Source organism: Arvicola amphibius, chromosome 8 (assembly GCF_903992535.2).
Source record: "Arvicola amphibius chromosome 8, mArvAmp1.2, whole genome shotgun sequence".
Taxonomy (NCBI): domain Eukaryota; kingdom Metazoa; phylum Chordata; class Mammalia; order Rodentia; family Cricetidae; genus Arvicola; species Arvicola amphibius.
In genome coordinates, this window is record NC_052054.1 from 67,655,266 (window position 1) to 67,680,599 (window position 25,334).

The window sequence follows — 25,334 nt, forward strand, 5'->3', positions numbered from 1 at the left end:
TCAAGTGCTTAGTTAGGGTTCTATATTGCTGTGATAAAATATCATGACCATAATCAACTTGGGGAGGAAAGGATTTATTTAATCTTTCACTTCCAAGCAACAGTCCATCACTCGGAGCTATCAGGGCAGGAACTCAAGGCAGGAATCAATAAACGGAGACTGCTTGTTCGTTTCCCAACTGCTCAAACCAGTATAATCCCAAGAAACTATATTAATTACAACACTGCTTGGCCTATTAACTCGGGCTTCTTAATACTAACTCTTATATCTTAAATTAACCCATTTCTATTAATCTATGTATCACCATGAGGCTGTGACCTACTGGTAAGGTTCCGGGGCATCTGTCTCTTTTGGCAGCTACATGGAGTCTCCATGACTCCACCTGCTTTCTCTCTATATTTCTGTTTGGATTTCCCACCTGACTTTGCTCTGCTAAGCCACTGACTAAAACAGCTTTTTTCATTATCCAATAAAAGCAACACATATACAGAAGGACACCCACATCAGGAGTCTGGAAGCAGGAACTGATGCAGAAGCCATGAGACTGCTCGTTATTGACTTATTCCTTACGGCTTGCTCAGTCTGCTGAGCAAGGGTCGTTAAGACCATCAATTATCAGTCAAGAAAATGCACCAGAGAGTTCTCACAGGCCAATCTGGTGACGGTATTTTCCCAGGTGAGTTCCCTCTGCCCAGCTAACTCTAGCTTGTGTCAAGTTGACGTAAATGTAGTCAGCACAAATTCCTTCATTGTTACCTACCTTTTTGTAGATTTATTTTTATTTTTGTGTATGCATGTGTGCCAATAAGCAGGTATGAGCACATGTGTACAACTTCCCAGAAAAGCCAGAAGAAGGCATCAGATTCCCCTAGAGCGAGAATTGTAGGCAGCTGCCAGTGAATTGTAAACCATCAGAGGTGCTGGGAATTGAACTTGGATCCTCTACTAAAATAGAACAGGCTGTTAACCACTGAACCATCTCTTCAGCAGCCCCAATTACTCTCCACTTTATACATCCAGGTCTCTCACCCAACACAGAGATCCCCAACAAGATGGCTTGCCAGCCTGCTCGGGGAATATCTGCTTTCTCCATGCTGGGATTATAGGCGGGCTGCCACACCCACAAAGCTTTTATGTGGGTTCCGGGGATCTGAACTCTGGTTTCCATGTTTGCACAGCAGACACTTGTACTTGCTGAGGTCTTGTGTCCATGGGATGCACTTGTCTTACCAGGCTCCCCCCACCATCCAGCAGCACCTACCCTGACAGAATGACAATAGCCTTTTAAAGACAGTGCTCAAGTTTCCATTGGGCAGTAGCAGCCTGAGGAGGGGGCAAGGTCATTCAAGAAGGACACTCCGCATTCCCAGTTAAATCCCACCCACTCTAATTTCCCTTGCCCCCTCACAGCACCTGCATCCTACTCCCTCCCTCCTAGAGTTGAAACTTATTTGAAGAGGAATTTCAGGTTAACAGAGGGTTGTGAAGATGGTACAGACTGTACCCATAAACCCCTGTATGTACGCTATCCCACCCATGCACAGCACATTAACTGTAACCTGTAGCAACACTGACATTAAGCTACCTTTCCTTGTTCTTACCTCATGTCCTTCTCCTCCAGCATCTCAGCCAGAACATCCTGTGATAGTGAGGTATCACATCTCCTTGGGCTCTTTCCGGCCGTGAGACGTTCCAGAGCTTTTTTTTTTTTTTTTTGAGTGACCTTGACCAATCTGAGGAACACTGTTCAGGTAGATTATAAGATGTTTCTCTAATGCAATTTGTCTGGTTTCGTACCATTATTGGAACGAGGTTGTGGCGAGTATGCTTCAGATCTATCCTTTGGGCAAGCATCAAATACAAACTACAACATGAACTATAGCTGCCGTGCTATGTATTAGAATCCCAGAACTTCTAAAATCTTATAACTAAAATTTTGTACCTTTGACAGATGTCACTCAGCCCGTTACCAGTATCCCAGTCCTTGTTCCTGTAATGTCAACTTTAAAAGCAAATATTGCACACAGAAATATTATCGTGTCAAATTTGCCTTCTGTCTTGCTTATTTCACTCAACACAATGTTCTCCAGGCTGGTCTCTGTTGTTGGAAAGATTTGTTTCCCTTTCACTGATTTGCATGTGTACATATTTCACGTATGTGTGTGGGTGCATGTGAACATGTGTGCATGGAAGCCAGGGATGACATTTAGTATCTTTTTTAAAAGATTTTTTTATTGTGTTTGTCTGTGTACATACATGTGTTCAGTACCTGCAGAGGCCAGAAGAAGACATCAGATCTCCTGGAGCTAGAGTTACAGGTGGATGTGAGTCACACGATGTTTGTGCTGGGAGCTGAACTTGGGTCTTCTTCAAAAGCAGCAAATACTTTTAGTCCCTGAACCCTCTCTCCAGTCCTTGACTATCTTCCCCACTTGCTTTCCACCTTAGATTTTTGAGACAAGGGCACCCACTGAGCCCTGAGGTCACTGATTCATCTAGACTGACTAGCCAGCCTTCTCCAGGAATCCTCCTGTCTCTGATTTCTGAACACTGAGATCGCAAGTGCTTGCTGCTGTGGTCTTCTTTTTACAATGGTGCTGGGGAGGTAGCTCAGATTTCCATGCTTGCATGGCAGACACTTACTGACCAAGCCATCTGCAAGCCCCTTTGTTCATCTTCTCAATCTCCACTGTCTCTGTCTTTCTCTCTCTCTTCTCTTTTGTGTTATATGTATGCATATATATATATATACATGTATATTTGTGTATGCTTCATGTGTGTGTGTGTATGTGTCGCCAGATGTTGACATTTGAGTCTTCTGGGTGTGGTGCTGCACACTTTTAATTTCAGCATTCAGGAAACATAGCAGGTGGGTCTCTGTGAGCTTGAGGTCAGCCAGAGCAGCTATCCAGAGAAACCCTGTCTCGACAAACACAGAAACAAAACAGCTCTTGGAGTCTTCCTCTACCACTCTCCACATTACTATTTGAGATGGAGGCTCTCACTGATCCTGGGCTCTGTTTATTCTGGACTGGCTGGCCAGAAGCCCCGGAGGTCCGTCCACCTGTCTCTGTCTTCTGGGACTGGAGCTACAGGCACAAACCACTGCACGTGGCTCTTTACCTGGGTGTTGAGGATTAACCCAGTCCTATGCTTGTGCAACAGGCACTTTGTCCACTGAGTCATCTTCCCAGGTCCCCTATTCCTCCTTGTGCATTGAAAGCTCCAGAAGACGGAAGTGGGTTATTGTCTTAGTTTTAATTGTCGACTTGACACAGCCTTAAGTGACCGGAGAAAGGAGTCTCGATGGAGATGCTATCCAGATCAAAGTGGTGCGGGGGCATGGCTGCGAAGAGACCGTCTTGATTATTAAGTGGTGTAGAGGGGTCTAGCCCACTGTACAGTCCTAGGCTGTATTAGAAGGCTAATGAAGACGAGTCTATGAGCGAGCCAGCAAGTAGGATCCTCCATGACTTCTATTGTATTTCCTTGACCGTGAGTGAGTTCCCTAGTCAGAGGCAATGCCTCATGGAATAGTGGTAGCCCCATGTCTTTCAGTTCCCACCTTGAGTTCCTGATCTCACTTCCATTAATGATGGACTGTGACCAGGAAATGTAAGCAAAATAAATCCTTTCCTTCCATAAGTTGCTTTCGGTTAGAGTAGGGCAGTAAGGAATCTGTAAGACAATGCTTCTTAACTATGTCATTTGGGGATCTGATCATTTATTGCAGGGAGAGGCTGCCCTGTGCGCTTTCAGGATGCTAAGCAGAATCCTTGGTTTCTACACACTGGATCTCAGTATCCCCCATCCAATGGGGCAATCAAAAACATCCTCAGGCATTGCCAATGGTCTCCTGATGAACTGAGCCATCTCAAATTGGGAACTCCTACCGCCAAGAAAACATCCATGTGAGTCCTTTCAATTGCTCAGTGCTATCACTCAGTCACTTCCCACCTATCTGTCTTCTCCAGTGTGCTGCAAGCAACACACTGTTTCGGGTGCTGAAGACTCAGAGAGAGGCGTGGCAGCACCGTATTCACCCACGCTCTCCTTTCAAAGAAGGCAAGCTAGGCTCTCATGGAACCAAGTCATGCATGGCTGTGCCAAAAGTCTTTTCCTTCCTGGCACCTCCAGGGTGCATTTCCTCAGCACGGAGACAAATTTGGCCCCGGGAGAGGTCTCAGCCACCATCAGCTTCTTTGCTAATGAGTTTAAGCAGTCAAAAAGTTTCTTTGTGATTCCCAGATCAGCCTGGGCTTGTCTGCTCCTAACAAGCACAGAGCTCTCATCTCTAGAGGCTACCCCAGATGAAACGGAAGCCAATTACTCCCGTCCTGTGGGGAGGAGACCTTGCTGGGCGCTCCAGGGTTAGCGGAATTCTCACCCTTGGGAAGCCATCAGGAGTTTCAACTTAATGAGCCATGTTAGCCTTAGGAGAGTGCTTTGTTGTGTTCATCTAAACTGAGTTTGGGCTCTTGGAATTTCCAACTTGTGATCGCAGGTGAGAGGAATCTCCTGGGGCATTTTGGGCCTTTAGAGAGCAGTTTGACATTGGCTGCAATCAGTTCAGGGTGTTTGTGTTGTGTTCTATGAGTTATCTCACCTCTGCACAGATACTGAATATGACAGTCAACCCAGGAGTCAAGGCTGAAGATGTTACACTGGAGTTAAAATGATTTCTTGGACACACACAAATACACACACTACCAACTTCTCTCAGTTCTGTGACTTTAGTTACTATTATTGTTCTACTCATAGATTCTCTGAATATCCATCTGTCTGTCTGTCTGTATATGTTCCCACATATCTATTTATCTTCTCCTGTGATCAACTCCTCCTGGTTTTTAAACCTACCCAGAATTTCCAAACAAAAGTCTAACAGACATCTCATAGCAAACACATGGAGGCAGAAACAGGCCCATGTCTCCAAATCTTCCTTCAGTTTTTTCTGCACAAATAAATGTTATTATTATCCATGCATGTACTCAGGATGAAAACCAAAAGCTCACCCTTAGCACTAAACCACGATGGCTAAAGGTAGAGTCACATGAGTGAGTTCAAATTCAAGTCCTGGCTTTCCCACATGCTAGCTCTGAGGCTTTGCCCCCCCCCCCCACACACACAAATTGTCTTGTCTCAGCTTCCTCGCCTGTAAAAGTGGAATATGTAGAACCTATCTCATTGAGATTTTTGTTAGGATAAAAGGAGACGTGTAATGACAGATGGGCAGATAAGTCATAGCATGATGCAGATAGATAGTTCATACATACATACATACATATATACATACATAGAAGATAGATAAGTAGGTAGAATACAGAAAATTGATAAAAGGTAGAAAAAGGATAGATAATAGGTAGTAGATAGATATATAAAAGATAGGCAGATACCTACATACATGCCACATACATAGATGATAGATAAAAAGTTAGATAGATAAATAGATAGATAGGATATATAGATAAATAGAAGATAGAGAGACAGGCAGACAAATATATATATTATAGATAAATAATAGGCAGATAAAAAGGAAGATTGATAGATATTAAAAAGTAAATAGGTGATAGAAGATCAAAAAAGAATAAATAGTTGGATAGACTGATAAATATAGATATATATGTGATATACAGATAAAAGATAGGTGGTAGGGAATATATAGATGCAAGACAGAAGGATAAATAGGCAGAGATAAATAAATACGATATAGAAAATAGGCATACAAATGGCAAGTGATTGATAAATATATAAAGATAGATAAACATATACATATAGGTTGATATGTCAAAGACAGGTAAAAACAGAAGATATGTAGTTAGATAGCAGATAAATAGAAGCTAGAAATAAAAAATAGATAAATAGGTAAAATATAGATTGAATGGTAAATAAAGGGATAGGCTGTAGACAGATAAAGACTGGTATAGAGAAGTTACTAGGACACAGATGATATACAGAAAGAAGATAGATAAATGATAGGTAGATATATAGCTAGAAGTTGGATAGATGGTACATAAAGAAAGAAAGTATTAGAGTTTAAAAGAAAACCCCAGGTCAGGGAATGTATAGAATATAGATAGGCTGATAGACAGAAGATAGTAGACAGAGAGAAGATAGAAAGATAAATAGTAAATGATAGATGACAGATTATTATTATATTGTTATAGATAGATATGGGGCACAGATAAATATTGTGTGTTCACTATTGCCATTGTGTGTTATTTCTGTTATTTTTACCACATCAATTGTAAGACTCTCTAAGTTCACTCCATACACATCGACTCATGGTTTGGTCTCTACATTATAATTCAACCAGGATTTTAAAACTACCATTCAGGCTATGTCCTTCGCAGGAAAGTCCCATGCTGAACTTCATGTACAACTCACACAATTGGGGTCCTCTCTTGGGGTTCTTAATTTTACTAATAAAATAATTTAAGAATGAACTAAACCAGAAGTTCAAGGAAAATTTTGTTAGAGTTTAAAAGAAAACCCCAGGGCAGGCGAGGTGTAACCCTGAACACCTTCCTGTAGGAGAACGGAGGAAAGAAGACAAACAAACAAGAGCACACCCTTCTAGACATATGGTGGACAAGCAGCCACAAGTTGGAAGGGAGACTTTAGAGACAAAGAAAGCCCAAAATGCTAGGGGAGTCCAAGGTGTTAAAGGAAGGTTGCTTAGAAAAGAGACAGAAGAAAAGGAGAAGTTCCATTTTTAAAGCAGGCAGACCTCTGAAATGGCGTGGTTGTAGCCTTGTAAGCTGTGGTGCTAGTGCTGGGGATTCTGGGGAAGAAAAGCACAGCACCTCATTTGAGAACTAATTATTCTGCCCATTTCTTTAGTGCCTCTCAAGGTGAGCCTACCTTCCTGGAGGTGCCCCTCGGCTTGGTGATTGATCCAGCCCGAGTGGAATGTTAGTCTCTGCCCAGTCAAGATATTTAGATTATTATTTTTGACTGGGGAGTGTTTTCTCTTAATGGGTGTGAACTTTTATGGCTCATAAGCATCCACATTGTGTTTATATTAAAGGGCTACTAGAATGCAGTGAGAAAATGGCAGTGTCTTAGTCACTGTTCCATCGCTGTGAAGAGACACTGGGACCTTGATAACTCTTATAAAAGAAAGCATTTAATTGGGGCTGGCTTACAGTTTCAGAGGTTTAGTGCATTATCATCATGGTAGTGAGCATGGCGACAGGCAGGCAGGCATGGTGCTAGAGGAAGGCAAGAGTTCTACATCTGGATCCACAGGCAGCAGGAAGAGAGAGATGACGCTGGCCCTGACCTGAGCATTTGAAATCTCAAAGCCCATGTCCAGTGACACACTTCCTCCATCAAGGCCACACCTACTCCAACAAGGTAACACCTCCTAACCACTCCTGTCAAGTACCACCACTCCCTAATGACCACACATTCAAATATATGAGCCTATGGGGGCCATTCAAATCACCATAGGTAGAAAACCAAATTAAAGAGTAGGCAAAAGATTTGAACCCACTCTAATGAGATGGTTTTGTGGGTAAAAGTGACTGTGACAAACCTTGATGATCTATCTGAGCTCAATCCCCAGAGCATAGATGGTAGAATTAGAGCACCAGCTTCCACAAATTATCCTCTGACCCCCCCACACACATACAGTGTGGCACATGCACACACTCTCACACATACATAAAGAAAATGTAATAAAATGAGCAAAATAGTGCTCACTTCGACAGCACATATACTAAAATTGGAATGATACAGAAAAAAACTAGCATGGCCCATGTGCAACAGCGGCACTCAAATTCAAGAAGCATTCCATATTTTTAGCACCCAAGATTCAGTGTCTTGTTACTCCACGTGTCCTGCAGCACAGATGCCATCATGTTGTTCTGAAGAAACAACAAACAAAGCAAAACAGAGAGGAATCTGCAGAATATGCTGAACTTTTGGCCAAGAGGATGAAGGAAGCCAAAGAAAAGTGTCAGGAACAGATCACCAAGAGACATAGGCTGTACTTGCTGAGAGCTTCAATTTCTAAGTCTTATCCCAGTCAAAAATAAGTCTTTAATAGTAACAAATAAATAACCATACCTTGAAAAAATGAATAAAGTAACCATGAATAAGAAAGGATCTTTAGACAATGTTAAGTAAAGAGAGCAATTGCTTTCATTATCAAGGAAGATTAATTAAAGATAAAAACACAAAATGCACTTAGCTATATGCTCTGGTAAATTTTATGAAATAGGAATTATATTTTAATAAATATTTGTTAAAACAAATGAAGGTATTGCTTAGTGGTTAAGAGCATTCACTGTTCAACCATGAGGACCAGAGGTTGAATCCCCACACATGCAGCAAGCCAGGCATCCCACACATGCCTGTGACCCCAGTTCCAGGGATATAACATGAGGGCCAGGCTGCTTGGGTTTCTGTCCTGCCCTGTACCCCACAGCTGGCAAGGTCACAAAGAAAATCACACAGATCTCCATAAGATTATAAACTGTTTGGCCCATTAGCTCAGGCTTCTTATTAGCTTTTGTAGCTTATGTTAACCCATTGTTCTTATCTATGCTAGCCACTTGGCTCAGTACCTTTCACAGCAGGGCAGGTCACATGTTGCTTCTTTGGTGATCTGGGCTGGACTGAAAGGAATGGGCTTTCTCCTTTCCAGCATTCTCCTTCTCTCATCTCCCTGACTCTATTTCCTGTCTGGTTGACCCACCTATACTTCCTGCCTGGCCAATCAGCGTTTTATTAAAATACATGATTGACAGAATACAGATAATTCTCCCACACCACTTCCCCCTCTTTTTTTTTAAACAAAGGAAAATATCCATAGTCCATTTTTTGGGAATGTGGGCATAGTATTCCAGGCTACATCTGGCTGGTTGGGGGCACTGATAATCTTATGGGGACCTCAAGAAAATTTAGAATTATAATCAATTCCTGACTGGAGTATCCTGTGAGTCTTGATCATCTCAGTCAGCAGTCTTGAATCTGTTCTGGATGTAGAACTCTGTCATCTGGGCCATATGTTCCTACTGGAGATTTCTCAGGTGATCTTCCTTGATCAAACCTGATTTTTCTTAATTCACAATGAAATCACAGTCTTTCATTTCCTGTGGAAACAAAAGCAAAATCTCTTCTCCAAAGTAACATACCCTTTGACTTCAATTTTGAAGTCAAGGTATTTTCAAAATACCTATCTTGGATTAATTCTGCAGCATTTATAAGCAATCTTGGATTAATTCTGCAGCATTTATAAGCAAATATCTCTTAGCAGCTGTTGCTCCTTCCTCAGCATTCAAACAATTCAAAGAGAGCATTATAACACACAGTATCAAGACTGTATATTCTCTGTGTGTTTTCTATCTTTATGTGGCTTTATTTTAAACTCTATTTCTCTTATTTTTACTTTTAACTTTTGGCTTTTTGAGACAGGTTCTCTGTGTATCTTTGTCCTGGAACTTCTTCTATAGATAAGGCTATCCTTGAACTCACAGAGATCTGTCTGCTTCTGCCTCCCAGGCATTGGGATTAAAGGTGTGTACCACCACACCCAACTACTCTTATTTTTAAGGACTTTAATCCTTTTTATAAGCTTGCATATTTTTTAACACAATGTAAACCGTTTAGAGTTTTTTTTCTTTGAATCTCTCTTTAATGTATATCTCTTTTTTTCTGACTACATGAGTCTTTAAGGAGAGGATTAAAGCTGTGGATTTGATGGTGACCCAGCCCATTCCTTAGCTTTGCAGCCTCATGGTAGAGGTACCACCAGAGCCATTTTTATTGCCACAACTCTGGCAGTTCAAGGTCCTTGCCAGTGTGAACAGTTCCACAGTCAAATGTAGCTGGATCTCCTGCCTCAAAGGGCCAGAGTTTGCCCTGCCAGGACAGCCCAGAATGCTCGCATTTTAAAACAGCGCAACTTTTTTTCTTCTATGGCTGAAAACCGAGAAGCATGTGGTCAACTTTTCATCAACACCATTTAAGTGTTTCGTGGTAGGGCCTCTTAAAGAGCTGCAGGGTTTTGCAGCTAAAGCTGAGTCAGGAAGCCTCTCTTAGATGAGAGCGCTTGCTTGCCTCTTGGAAGCAGAGTATACCTGAGAAATTGCTGCTACCAAGAAAGCATGCTTTACTCTATTCTTTCCCAAGGTTTCTCAGGCTTTCTGTGGATGCAGTTATCCACGTGGACTCCATTCTGTAACATGAGGGTCGGGCTGCTTGGGGTTTCTGTCCTGCCCTGTACCCCACAGCCGGCAAGGTCACAAAGAAAATCACACAGAGATCTCCATAAGATTATAAACTGATTGGCCCATTAGCTCAGGCTTCTTATTAGCTCTTGTAGCCCATTGTTCTTATCTATGCTAGCCACATGGCTTGGTACCTTTCACAGCAGGGCAGGTCACATGTTGCTTCTTCAGTGATCTGGTTTGAACTGGAAGGAATGGGTTTCCTCCTTTCCAGCATTCTCCTCTTCTCATTTCCCTGACTCTACTTCCTGTCTGGTTGACTTGCTTATACTTCCTGCCTGGCCAATCAGTGTTTTATTAAAATATGTGATTGACAGAATACAGATAAGTCTCCCACACCACAGGGACAGGAAGACGGCTGGGATTTGCTGGCTTCCAGCCTAGGTGATAAAATATAAGCTCCAGATTCAGGGACAGACCCACTTCAAAGGAATAAGTAAGAGGTGATAGAGGAGGGAATCTGGTATGCTCTTCTGGTCTGTGCAAACATGTATGTTCGCATGCCACACATATATGTATATGTGTATACACCTGCATACACACAAATAAATATTTGAAAAAAATAGATATGAACACACACCCTTCAGAGTGGCATGGCCAGGAAAGCCTGGTGACAGAAGGAAGGGCAGCAAGTAGCCACTTACTGTAGTCAGGAAGCAGAGAGAGATGAATGGCTGATATTCAGCCCTTGGAATCTGGAGCCCGTAGATTGGGTTTTCCCACCTAAATTAACATATGCTAAAGACTCCCCTCACAGACATTCCCAGAGTTTTGTCTCCAAAGTGATACTAGATCCTGTTGAAATTACAGTCAATATAAAACAATGCACTGTGAAAATGTAAACTAAAAAAATTACAATGATTCTTTGGTCACTGGGTGACTGTGAGTTTAAAACTATCCAAATAGTCAAAAAGACGAAAATTGATTCTCATGCACATAACTCATATATAGTGATAAAGCACATCTAAATTGAATTGAATAATTTCCCATGAATAAAGTGTGCACACCCATTGATTCAGTGATTCCAATTATTGAAAAAAATCTGTGCCTCTATATAAAGAGGGTATGCTTTATCTTATAAATAGATACAAGGCATGGTTGGGGAGATGACTCAGTGGTTAAAGCCCTTGCCATGCAAGCATAAGGACCAGCATTCAGATCCCCAGAACTGGGTAAATCTGGATGGGTGTGGTGGCCTGCCTGTAATTCCAGCCTCACGGGGGATTCCCCAGAGCAAGCTTGCTAATGATTGGCCATATGGGTCAGCTTTGAGTTTGAGTAAGAGACCCAGCTTCAGTGGTTAAGGTGGAAGAACTGTTGGTGATGATACTAGACATCAACCTGAAGCCTCCACATGCATGCATACTCATACAAAAGCATACACACATGGGTGACCAAACACATGAAAGCATGTATATGCATATATACAAACCATACACATAGATGAAAATGGAAAAGTAAAATAATAATAAAACAAATAGATACAGGATAGATCAACAATATATATGAATGAATATCCACTGTAATCAATAAGAAAATGTCTTGAAAATGAAATGCCATTTATAAGTGTAACCAAACTCAAGGTTAATGATAAACAAAAGGACATTAAATAATACATCAAGAAATCTGTTGAACATACCTGATGGCTCTTTGGCCTGGAGAGGGAGGGAGTGGGACTATGGGTGGAAGGGAGGGGAGGGAAGGGGGAGGAGGAGGGGAGGAGATGGAAATTTTTAATAAAAAATGAGGAAAAAAATCTTTTGGACAGAAAAAAATATATAACCTAAGATGTTCATTTTAAGACTTAATTTATGTGTATATGAGTAAACATACATAAACTAAGATATTTATTTTAAAGTATTTATTTGCATATGAGTGGATGCACATGCCAGGGTGTGTGGAGACAGGAGAGAGAGGGCTAAGTGTCTGGCGATAACATTCTCCACTTATTCCTTTGAGGCAGGGTCTCTCCCTGAATCTGGGTCTTTCCTTTTCTCTGCTAGACTGTAAGCTGACAAGTCCCAACAATTATCCTGTCTCTGCACACGACACATCTGGGGTTACAGGAGTGTACAGGATTCCTGGTTTGTTTTGTAGGTGTTGGGACCCGAACTCTGCTCCTTGGGATTGTGCGGCAAGAGCTCGCAACCAGTGGACCATCTCTCCAGTCAATAACCCAAGATATTTGGGAGGGATATAAGAATGCCAGTGCAGCTCCACTAGCCTTGGCCAAAAGAATGAAAACAGATGAAGAGTCCACTGATGTGAAAATAGGCATCCTATTTTTTTTTAATCTACAGTATTGGGTTATCTGCCAAAGTTCTTTTTAAAGATATTTCTATGTAAAATTCCTATTTAATAACTGTCTGGGACCATTATAAATCCAAAGAACAAGACTGAGCCAGCAACCTAGGCTGGAGCAATCCTGAGAGAGCGAACTCCACAGGAGCAGGAGCAGATACAGACCAGGGACATTTATGGAAACAGGACTGAGCTAGCAACCTAGGCTGGAGCAATTATGAGACAGTGAACTCCACAGGAGAAGGAACAGAGCAAATCCCAGGAGTGCCAGACAACCTCCAGTAACACAGAGTGACCAACGGGGTGACTGGAACCAAGTCACTGACTGCACCACAAGGAGCAACCATCTGGGTCTTGAATCCATGGGCATCTGGAAAATTGATCACCAGAGTCACAGACAACCCCAACTACACCAGTTAGAGAAAAAGATGGGTAGACAAGGTAAAAACACACAACACCAAAAAGAACAAGACAACACCAGTAAAAACTAATGACTCTACAACAGCAAGACTTGAACAACCAAATATAGATGAAGGAGAAGAAAATGGCCTGAAAAATAACTTTAGGAGAATGTTTAAGGCCCTTAAAAAGGAAATGAAAAATTCCCTCAAAGAAATGGAGGAAAAGACAAACAAAAATTGGAAAACATAAACAAACCCCTTAAAGAAAATCAAGAAAAATCAACCAAACATATAAAAGAAACTATTCAAGATTTGAAAACTTAGAGACAAAAAAAGTAAACACTAGCAGAGGAAATTATAGAAACAGAAATCCGAAGGAATTGTAGAAACAGAAATCCAAGGGAATTATAGAAACAGAAATCATGAGAAAATGATCAAGAACCACAAATAAAGCATAAACAGCAGAATACAAGAGATGAAACAGAGAATCTCAAGCGCTGAAGATCCAATAGAGGAAACAGACTCATCAGTCAAAGAAAACATTAAATCTAACAAAAGCTTAACCCAAAATATCCAGGATATATGGGACACTATGAAAAGACCAAACCTAAAAATAATGAGAAGTTCAATTCAAAAGCACAGAAAATATATTTAACAAAATCACAGAATAAAGTTTTCCCAACCTAAAGAAAGAAATGCCTATGAAGATACAAAAAGCATACAGAACACCAAATAGACTGGTTATATAAAAAAGTCCCTTTGCCACATAACATCAAATCATTAAACATACAGAATAAAGAAAGAATATTAAGAGCTGCAAAGGAAAAAGGCCAAATAGCATATAAAGGCAAACCTATCGGAATTAAACCTGATTTCTCAATGGAGACAATGAAAGTCAGAAGGTCCTGGTCAAGCATTATACAGACATTAAGAGACCACAGATGCCAGCCCAGACTACTATATCCAGCAAAACTTTCAGTCACCATAGAAGGACAAAACAAGATATTCCATGACAAAACCAGATTTAACCAATACCTAGCCACAAAACCAGCCCTACATAAAGCACTAGAAAGAAAACTCTAACCCAAGGAAGTTGGCTACATTAACAAAAGCACAGACAACTGATGGTCTCATAGCAGGAAATTCCAAAGAAGGGAAAAACACACAAAATAACATCACCACCAACAAAAACTAAATTAACAGGAGATAGCAATCACTGGTCATTAATATCCCTTAATATAAATGGACTCAACTCACCTATAAAAAGACACAGGCTAACAGACTGGATACAAAAACAGAATCCATCCTTCTGCAGCATATAAGAAACACACCCCAACATCAAAGACAGACATGGCCTCAGAATAAAGGGTTGAGAAAAATTTTTTCAATCAAATGGACCCAAGAAACAAGCTGGTGTAGCTATCCTAATATGTAACAAAAACAGGCTTCAAAAAAAATCAATCAAAAGAGAGAAAGAAGGACATTTCATATTAGTCATAAATAAAATCTGTCAAGAGGTAATCTCAATACTGAACATCTATGCCCCAAATACAAGGGCACCCTCATATGTAAAAGAAACACTTCTGAAGTTTAAATCATACATTAAACCACACACACTAATAGTGGGAGACTTCAGCACTCCAATCTCAAAACTGGACAAGTCAGTCAGACAGAAAACAGAGAAATAAGGAAACTAGCAGATGTTATGACTCAAGTGGACTTAACAGATATCTATAGAACATTCCATCCAAACATAAAAGGATATACCTTCTTAGCACCTCATAGACCCTTCTCAAAATTTACCACACACTTGGTAACAAAACAAACCTCAACAGATACAAAAAAATTGGAATAACCCCATCCCCATGTATCTTATCGGATCACCATGGCTTAAAACTAGAATTCAACAGCAACATTAATTCCAAAAAGCCCACAAACACATGGAAATTAAACAATGCTCACCTGAAGCATCAATGGGTCAAGGAAGAAATAAAGGGAAAAACTAAAGACTTCCTAAAATTCAATGAAAATGACCACACAACATACCCAAATTTATGGGCTACAATTAAAGCAGTGTTAAGAGGAAAGTTTATAGCACTAAATGCCTACATAAAGAAGCTGGAAAAATCCCACACTAGTGAATTAGCAAAACACTTGAAAACTTTAGAACTAAAAGAAGCAAACTCATCTAAGAAAACTAGATTGCAGGAAATAATCAAATTGAGCACTAAAATCAGCAAAGAAAATAATACAATGAATCAGTGAGACAAAGAGTTGGTTCTTCTAGAAAAATCAACAAAATAGACAAACATTTATCCAAACTAACCAAAAGGCAGAGAGAGAATATTCAAATTAATAAAATCAGAAATGAAAAGGGGGACATAACAACAGATACAGAGGAAATCCAGAGAATCATCAGGTCATATTTTAAAAACCTGTACTCCACAAAACTAGAAAACTTAAAGGAAATGGACAATTTTCTGAGTAAATATCACTTACCAAACTTAAATCAAGACTAGATACACAAATTAAATAGACCTATAACTTCTAAAGAAATAGAAACAGTCATCAAAAGTCTTCCAACCAAAAAAAGCTCAGGACCAGATGGTTTCAGCTCAAATCCTACAAGACTTTCAAAGAACTAATACCAATACTCCTCAAATTGTTCCACACAATAGAAACAGAAGTAACATTGCTAAACACTTTTTATGTGGCTACAATTATCCTGATACCCAAACCACAGAAAGACATTACTAAGAAAGAGAATTACAGACCAATCTCACTCATGAACATTGATGCAAAAATACTAAATAAAATATGGACAAATCGAATCCAAGAACACTTTAGAAGCATCATCCATCATGATCAAATTGGCTTCATCCCAGAGATGGAGGGATGGTTCAACATATGAAAATCTGTCAACATAATCCACCATATAAACAAACTGGAAAATAAAAACTGCATGATCATCTGATGTGGGATTCTCTTCTATATGCTGTGAATACCATTGGTTAATAAAGAAGCTGTTTTGGGTCTGTGATAGGGTAGAGCAGAGCGAGGTAAGGAAAACTAAACTGAATGCTGGGAGAAAGGAGGCGGAGTGAAAAAGAAGCCATGGAATTGCTGCCTTAGATAGACATGCTGCAACCTTGCCAGTAGGCCATAAGCCTCATGATAAAACATAAAATAATGGAGATGGGTTAATTCTAGATGTAAGAGAAAGCCAGCAATACGCTTAAGTAATTGACCAAGCAGTGATTTAATTAATACAGTTTCTCTGTGTTATTTCGACAAAATACAACATTTCTTCATGATAAACGTCTTAAAGAGAGCAGGGATTAAAGAAACATTTTTAAACATAATAAAGGCAACATACAGCAAGCCAACATCAAACTAAATGGAGAGAAACTCACAGTGATCCCACTAAAATCAGGAACAAGACAAGGTTGACCACTCTCTCTATATCTAATCAATATAGTTCTTGAGGTCCTAGCAAGAGCAATAAGACAACAAAAAGGAGATCAAGGGGATACAAATCGGAAAAGAAGTAAAACTCCTACTATTTTCTGACAATATGACAGTTTACATAAGCGACCTCAAAAATTCTAGCAAGGAACTTCTACAGTTCATAAACACTTTCAGTAATGCAGCAGGATACCAGATTAACTTAAAAAATCTGTAGCTCTCCTTTACACAAATAATAAATGGGCCAAGAAAGAAATCATGGAAACATCACCCTTCACAATAGCCACAAATAGCATAAAATATCTCCGTGTAACTCTAACCAAACAAGTGGAAGTCTTGTATGACAAGAACTTTAAATCTTTGTTGCAGAAAAAAATTGAAGAAGACACCAGACAGTGTAAATATATCCCATGATCTTGGGTAGGTAGATTTAACATAGTAAAAATGGCAATCATACCAAAAGCAATCTATAGATTCAATGTAATGCCCATCAAAATCCCAGCAAATTTCTTCGCTCCTTGAAAGAATAGTACAAAAAACCCAGGATAGCCAAAACAGTCTGTACAATAAAAGAACTTCTGGAGGCATTACAATCCCTGACTTCAAACTCTACTACAGAGCTACAGTTCTGTAAACAGCCTGGCATTGGCATAAGAACACACAGGAGGACCAATGGAACCAAATAGAAGACCAGGATATTAATCCACACACCTTCAAACCTGATTTTTGACAAAGAAGCAAAAAAAATCAAATGGAAAAAGAAAGAATATTTAACAAATGGTGCTGGCATAACTGGATATCAACATGTAGAAGAATGAAAATAGATCCATATCTATCATCATGCACAAAACTCAAGTCCAAATGAATCAAAGACCTCAATATAAAGCCAGTCACACTGAGCCTCATAGAAGAGAAAATGGGAAGTACATTTGAACACATTGGTATAGGAGACTACTTCCTAAATATAACCCCAGTAGCACAGACACTTAGAGAAACAATTAATAAATGGTTCCTCCTGAAACTGAAAATCTTCTATAAAGCAAAGAACATGGTCAACAAGACAAAATGACAGCCTACAGAATGGGAAAAGATCTTCACCAGACAGAGGTGTGATCTCCAAAATATACAAAGAACTCAAGAAATTGGTCATCAAAAGAACAAATAATCCAATAAAAAATGGAGTACAGACCTAAACAGAGAACTCTCAGCAGAGGAATCTAAAATGGCTGAAAGACAGTTAAGGAAATGTTCAACATCTCTAGTCATCAGAGAAATGCAAATCAAAATGACTCTGAGATTCCATTTTACACCTGTATCCATATCCTCTCAAGTATAAATTGTCATCAGTGTTTTTTATCTTGGCTGTTTTTTTTTTTTTTTTTTTTTTTTTTTTTTGGTTTTTCGAGAGAGAAACCCTGTCTCGAAAAACCAAAAAAAAAAAAAAAAAAAAAGAACAGCCAAGATAAAAAACACTGATGACAATTTATACTTGAGAGGATGTGGATAAATGTGGGTACTCCTGCATTGTTGTTGGGAGTGCAAGCTGGTACAGCCCCTTTGGATATTAATGTGGTGATTTCTCACAAAATTAGGCAACAACCTTCCTCAAGGTCCAGCAATACAACTTTTGGGTATATATCCAAAGGATGTTCAATTGTACCACAAGGACATGTGTTCAACTATGTCATTAATGTTTGTCATATCTAGAACCAGGAAATAACCTAAATGCCCATCGACCAAAGAATGGATAAGGAAAATGTGGTACATTTACACAATGGAGTACTACACAGCAGGAAAAAATAATGACATTTTAAAATTTGCAGGCAAATAGATGGAGCTAGAAAGCATCATAATGAGTGAGGTAACTCAGACCCAGAAAAAGTTATCATTTATATTCACTCCTAAGTGGTTTTTAAACATAAAGCAACGAAAACCAGCCTACAAATCACAATCCCAGAGAACTTTAGACAACAATGAGGACCCTAAAAGAGTCATACATGGATCTAATCTACATGGGAAGTAGAAAAGACAAGATCTCCTGAGTAAATTGGGAGCATGGGGACCATGGGAGAGGGTTGAAGTGGAGGGCAGAGTCAGGGAGAGGAGCAGAGGAAAATATAGAACTCAATAAAATCAATAAAATTAAAAAATATCCAAAGAACCTATAAAGGCAAAATAGTAAATGACATAATGCCCACTACCATTGAGGATGATCAGAATATCCTAGAAATGTCACAGTTGGAGCCAGGACTGATCTCCGGCTTGCCAAAGAGCCTCAATCTCAGAGTTTAGAAGAGAAAACAAGGTCCCAGAGGTGAGCCTGGGCAAACTCCCAAGAAAAGCAGAAAGAAACAGCCTAGAGGTGGAGCTGTGGCTCAGAGCCAACGTCGAGGACTTTAGCCAACCTGGTTCATCCCCAAGGCTCTCCTTGCGATAGCTTAAAAAGTGTGACTTCATCCCTGAGTTTGGAGTTCCCATCTTGGATCTGTACCTAAATAGCCCCTCGAGGAACTGGCCTCCCACTAGCCCAGCCCAGCACCAAATAGGCTTCAGCTTCAACTCCCGGATGGGGGCAGTGGTCAGCAGCCAGGTAGGTTGCCCAGCTACACATTTCTAAGCAGCTGCCATTCTGTGCCTGGGATGATGAGACAGCAGAGTGTGCACATCTTGGCTTGTGGGGTTGGGTCAGCCAAGGTTTAGCCTAGCTCTTCCGCAGCGCTACCAACATAAAATTAACCTGCTTTATAGAGAATAAGGAAGTTGTTATTCTGAGCCAAATCCCCATCACTCAGGAGCACAGATTCAGCTTTATCCTTTACCCTGGCAGACACATTCCCTCTGTGGAAGTGACATTGGTGACTTTATAGTCACAGAAGTAAAGTGAGCCAAATGTGGTCTTATCAGATAAGTATATATAGAATATATAGGTAGACATAGAATATGTGTGTGTGTGTGTGTGTGTGTGTGTGTGTGTGTGTGTGTGTAGAAGACTCTTCAATAGGGTTCAGAAGCTAAGGGTCTGTTGGGCTCATCATAAAACCCAAGAGGTTTTGTGGGGTTGTTTGAGGCAGGATCTCCTAGTCTTGTCTCAGTCAGACTCACTCTGTAGTTGAGGCTGGCCTTCAACGCGCATCTATCTCCTGAGTCCTGGAATACCTAGGACTGTAGTTCTATCTAGTAAGGAAAACGTTGGATGCAGACGTTGATACTGACTGTTAAAAGGGCCTAGAGATAGTCTACAATAGCTGGCTCTAAAGAGCCTGTGAGTTTTCACCCGTCAGTCACGGTCTAATGGTCTGTGGGCTTTTGGATATCCACAAGGCTTCTTCTGAGGACTTCAATTGCTGTAGCTATGAGAACTTGGGATCTCTGTCTCTATTTTCTGCCTGAGAGATAGGGATCAAAGACATGACTGCCTCCCAGGATGGGCAGGAAGGTAAACAGGTGCTGCAGAAAGCATTCAAAGCAGTTGGCATCCCAGAGACATTTAAACACTTGGTTATTGCATGGCTGAGGTAGCACAAAACCTCTAGTGTGGTATCAGCCCAGGGAGGGGGTCACCCTTCTGTACAGCGGGCATCAGGAGACACATTCACATGCAATTATCACAGCTTTTACAAAAGACAGTGAGGATGGAGGCTGGATGCTTTATTTCTTCCAAAAACGTTTTTATTGCATTTTGTTTATTTACCTGTATTTGGGGGAGGTACACACACACACACACACACACACACACACACACACACACAGAGGAGTGAGTTTGTGGTAATCAGAGGTCTTCATCCACCCTGTGGACCCTAGGGATTGAGCTCAGGCTGTCAGCCTTGGCAGCAAGCGCCTTTACCCACTGAGCCATCTCACCCATCAGGGATTTTTTTTCTGGAACATAACTGGACAGTAATACATGAAGTTGGTGTCTGATGATCCCACTGAAGTAAGCGCAGTCCCTCTGCTTATGCCTAGGAACCATCTCATGCAGACACCCGTATCCTGAAGAGGGAGCATCCTGTGGTAAAGGGAGGGAGGAAGAAGAGGAATGGCAGGGAACACAGATGATGGTGTTCACTTTTACTTCTGGGTAGGACAGGGCAACCGGGGGTCCCAACAGCAGCCTGGGAGTGCAGGTGCAGGCCATGGGCCAGCTTTCCTAGGTGGGTGCTGGGAACCAGACTCAGGGCCTCATGCGTATGTAGCAAGCACTTTACAGCTGAGCCATACATTTGAATTGGCAATCTATGCAAGTCAAGAGACTCTTCATACAGACGAGGAACTGGCAAGCCTCATTTGGGCAGAATACTCATTTTCCCCATCTCCACCATTCCCTAATGTCCACCCAGCTAGATGCTCTTACATTCCTGGTGTCTCTGGGAGGTATTTGAGTTTGGGATTTCAGTGGAAGATAAGAAACACATTTGGGTTTCAACTAAGAAACATGAACATTCTCATCAAGGCAACTCACCCTTTTATTTAAAAAAAAAATGGTTTTTAGGCCGGGCGGTAGTGGTGCACCCTTTAATCCCAGCACTCAGGAGGCAGACGCAGGCGGATCTCTGCATTTGAGACCAGACTGGTCTACAGAATGAGTTCCAGGACAGACAGGGCTACACATAGAAACCCTGTTGAGAGAGAGAGAGAGAGAGAGAGAGAGAGAGAGAGAGAGAGAGAGAGAGAGAGAGAGAGAGAGAGAGAGAGAGAGAGAGAGAGAGGAGAAAAAGAGAGGAAACACAAAAATAGAAAGGTTTTATATATTATTTTAAAAATTCATACATGTATACTGTATGTCTTGATCACACTCACCCTCATCTCCTCCTCCATCTCCCTCCCAGCACCCACCCCATCTGCCTCACAACTTCATGTCCTTACTGTTGACTTATGTTCACCCACTGAGTCCTATTAGCGCTGCCCATATGTTCACGGTCGTGGGGCCATCTGCAGGGGTGTGACAAAATTACCCGTCACCATACCTCAAAGAGAAGTGACTTGCTACCATTAACTGCCATTAACTTCTCAGACGGAGGTGGGACCCCAGAAGCCCCCATCACCCATGTTGAAATTACACCTGGCTTATGTGGGTAGCCACAGCTGCTCCAGGTTGGTGGTGCGACAGCCATGTCATGGCCAGAGGACAGCTTTTTACAGCACCCCTTCTCCATCCTCTGGGCCCTCACATTCTTCTTTTCCCCATGATGTTCCCTAGGCCCCGAGAGGGAGCTGATACAGATGCTCCATGGCTGGGCACTCGCAGCCATCTGTCGTCAGGACTTTCTCGGGTACCACAGATCTCTGCACTAATTACTGTCCACTGCAGTCGAAAGTGTCTCTGGCCAAAGCTAGAAACATGAACACCTCACTTCCTTTTCCTCCTTTCCTCGCAGGTCCTTGCTATGGTTGCCCGTTCTCTCCACAGACTCTCCTTATTCCGATTTCCCAGAGACGTGCCATGGCCAATCTCTCTGCGGTGTCTCTCTTCATCCTCCAGGGCTTCTCCACCGTCCCTGCATTACAGCAGCTGAGCACGGCCGCCTTCCTTCTCATATACCTGGCTGCAGTTCTGGGGAATGCCTCTATCATGGTAGCGGTGGCTCTCAATACTCGCCTGCACACACCCATGTACTTCTTTGTCAAACACCTCTCCCTGGTGGATCTCTGTTCTACATCCACCACTCTGCCCCGGGCCCTGGTGGCTGCCATGGTAGACACCAAAGAGATTTCCCTCATGGCCTGTGCATCTCAACTCTTTGCTTTCGTCTGCTTTGGCTCTCTCGAATGTTTTCTCATCACCTCCATGGCTTTTGATCGCTGTCTAGCCATCTATAGACCCCTGATGTATGGGTCAACCATGAATTCTCAGACCTGCGTCTCCCTGGTAGTGGTGGCATGGGTCAGTGGGCTCCTCTTTTCTACCTTCCACACGGTCAATACCTTCACCTTGTCCTTCTGTGGCCCCAACATGATCGACCACTTCTTCTGTGACATTCCCCCACTCATGCATCTAGCCTGTGGTGACACCGGAGGCCATGAGGCTGCGGGCTTTGCAGTCAGCGGCTGCGTCATCATGACCTGTTTTGCCCTCACCTGCCTGTCTTACGTGCTCATTGTGTACACAGTGGTTCACATCCGCTCCTCGGCTGGCCGCTGGAAGGCCTTCTCCACATGCTCTTCCCATCTGGCCACAGTGCTCCTGTTTTATGGCACTGGAAGTTCTGCCTACATGCAGCCCACAGCCCGCTACTCCCCTCTGCAAGGGCGCATGGCTGCTGTCTTCTATTCTATCCTCACGCCCACTCTGAACCCACTAATCTATAGCCTGAGGAATAAGGACATGAAAATTGCTCTGAGGAGGCTGTATCCACAGGTGCCATCTTGGAACCTGTCGTGTAGACATGGGAAGGTCCAGAATCCCACCTCCAACGCGTTTCCCCTGTAGCCATGCTGGAGTCTACCAGAAACTCTTTAAAACAGTTCCTGGCCATCTGTGCTGCTCTCTACAGTGGGTGTGAAGGGAACTGTCTACGGCTAACCCAGGCATACACCGGTTGTTTTATTTCCGTGCCTATCCACCTTCTGGTACTGCATTTCCTCCAGACTGAAATGCGTCATCTGGATGAGGACCGGGGAAGGCTTGAGAGGCTCATGATACACACAATAAATCCAGAAGACTCACTAAGGCCCCTCCCAGAGATTAAACAAATGGGAGCCAGCATTGTGTGCAGGGCCTCCAGTAACACAGCTTTCCCGGGACACTGCCCAAACTGGAGTGAAGCTGCTCAAGACACTCACATCCTCCACGTCCACCACAACGTGGTGCTGTAGCTCACTCCAATAATCTCACTGGTCACCACGCCAGACTTGGAAGGGAATCACTGCTTTAGTCTGTCAGTGCCTTGACTGGCTGAGTAGATTTTTCTGTACCTCTTCCTAGGAAAAATGATGCACTAGATATTCATATATACATATACATATTATATATATACATATATATATGTGTGTGTGTATATATATATAAAATGACCAGTTCCGTGCTTTTGAAAAATAGGTTTGAGCTGGCTTGAATCGTGCAGTGGGGCCTACTGAGTGAGGCTTCAATGAATTATTCAAATATCTGGATTCCCTGGCAAGGCCAAAGTAATCTTATTACTGAGATATTTGGGGTTTTAAAAATGAGAAATGTAAGGAAGAGTTTACTCCATAAGACCCACATGCTGGAGCTGGAGAGATGGCACAGCAGTGAAGATAATTTGCTGCTCTTGCAGAGGACCAGAGTTTGAGTTCCAGCCCCCTCAATCAGGCAGCTCCCCGCAGTCACAACTCAGGTTCTAGGGGGATCTGATGCCCTCCTCTAGCCTCTACAAGTATTGCACTCAAGTACAGTGCCCCCCCCCCACATTTAGTTCACCTATAAACACATGCATGCACATGTAAAAAGAAATCTTTTTCAAAAACACACAAAAGTACAAAGACATGGAAGGATAAGTAAAAAAAGAAATGTGTGACCATAAAAGATAAAAAAATACACAACAGTGACTGATACAAAGCTGGGCTAAATGAAACATTAATATCATATTCCTAGTGCTAAGACGAAGTATAGCTATGTTAATATTCAACCAGACAAGATGGCTCAGCAGGTAAAAATGTTGGCTGCTGACCCTGACAACTCAGGTACGAACCCAGGACCAGCATGCTGGAAGGACAGCACTGAATCCTGAACATTTCCTCTGAACTTCGCACATGTGCCTTTACACACATAAACACAAACAGACAACGTTCTGCACACACATGCAGATGCACTTATGCACACACCTAATGTACTAAGTTTTGAAAAAATATTAATTTTTGTTATCTCATTTACAAACTCATCGCCAACAAACCAGAAGGCTTTTCAATTAGATTTAATGTGGACTAATAATCATAGTCTTCATATCTTTTACAAAGCAGAAAAACCACGTATACATTTACAGCACAATGATTCAAAACACAAATATACAAACATTACAAAGAATGCTGATGTAAGACAAATTAAGGAAAAAGAAAGAAACAAAAAGCACAGCGGCCATAGCTGGGTCCTGCACTATGCAATATGACCTCATCTGTCAGTAATTCCTGATTCGGGGAGGGCTCCTTAAAGAAGGGGACACCTTTTCACACACACACACACACACACACACACACACACACACACACACACAACCAGCTCAGCTTTAGAGCTCAACGCTTTGTTGCCTCCCATGGGAGGCCTTACCCTTTCTGAGGAGTGCATGGGGGGGAGAGGGCTGAGAGGTGGGAGGAAAGGAGGGAGGAGAACTGTGGTTGGTATGTAAAATAAATAAAACAATTAACGAAGAGTGGCTAGTGTGTAATTACATCAACAAAACCTTCCCAACAAAGCAGTCTAATGCTTACAGCAGGTTCGATTCTGTAGGCTTGGGAAAGAAAACAAAATGACTGAGTTATACAATGAATTGAAGGCTTGCTGGGGAAAAAAATTATTCAAAGAAAGTCTCAACAAAGCTGAGGAACCACATGGGGCTAAAGCAAGTCTGGGAATTAATCTCTATTCTGCAAAGAGGGCAGCTGACAAAGGGACGATAATAAAGACACGACTGAAAGCAGCGCAGAGAAACACAGTGTGCAATGAGCTCCCATGGACATGCTTAGCTTCCTTTCAAATCAGATGACTACAATTAGAGTCCCCAGTAAATCACACAGTGCCGGGCGTCGAGACATGTCCCTATGTGCCACCAGCCCTGTCTCAGACAACACATGTTCTCAGAAGTAGCCTGGACATATCAAGAGCATCTTAACAGTTTTACACCTTCAGACTCCAGCAATTCCTCCTTATCAAAATTTCCCTTAAGAATACAGCCCTAAATTGGGAGGAGGATCTAAATAGCATTAAATAGTCATTGCAGTATCACTTATAATCATAAAAAAG

At 41.7% G+C, this 25,334-nt stretch overlaps 1 protein-coding gene and 1 non-coding gene across 2 annotated transcripts; both read left to right on the forward strand.

Annotated features, from left to right (window-relative positions):
• Positions 1–7,696: 7,696 nt before the first annotated feature.
• LOC119822042 lies at positions 7,697–7,804 on the forward strand. The gene has a single exon (XR_005286654.1). It is a non-coding gene; the product is annotated as a U6 spliceosomal RNA (small nuclear RNA).
• Positions 7,805–21,842: 14,038 nt separating this feature from the next.
• Positions 21,843–22,829, forward strand: LOC119821782 (olfactory receptor 1019-like). The gene has a single exon (XM_038340902.1). It carries the CDS (start codon positions 21,843–21,845, stop codon positions 22,827–22,829), a length of 987 nt encoding a protein of 328 aa, XP_038196830.1.
• The last annotated feature ends 2,505 nt before the right edge of the window (positions 22,830–25,334 follow it).

Bases quoted from the DNA above. Each gene is read 5' to 3' on its own strand.
- LOC119821782 (XM_038340902.1), top strand. From the start codon at position 21,843: ATGGCCAATCTCTCTGCGGTGTCTCTCTTCATCCTCCAGGGCTTCTCC.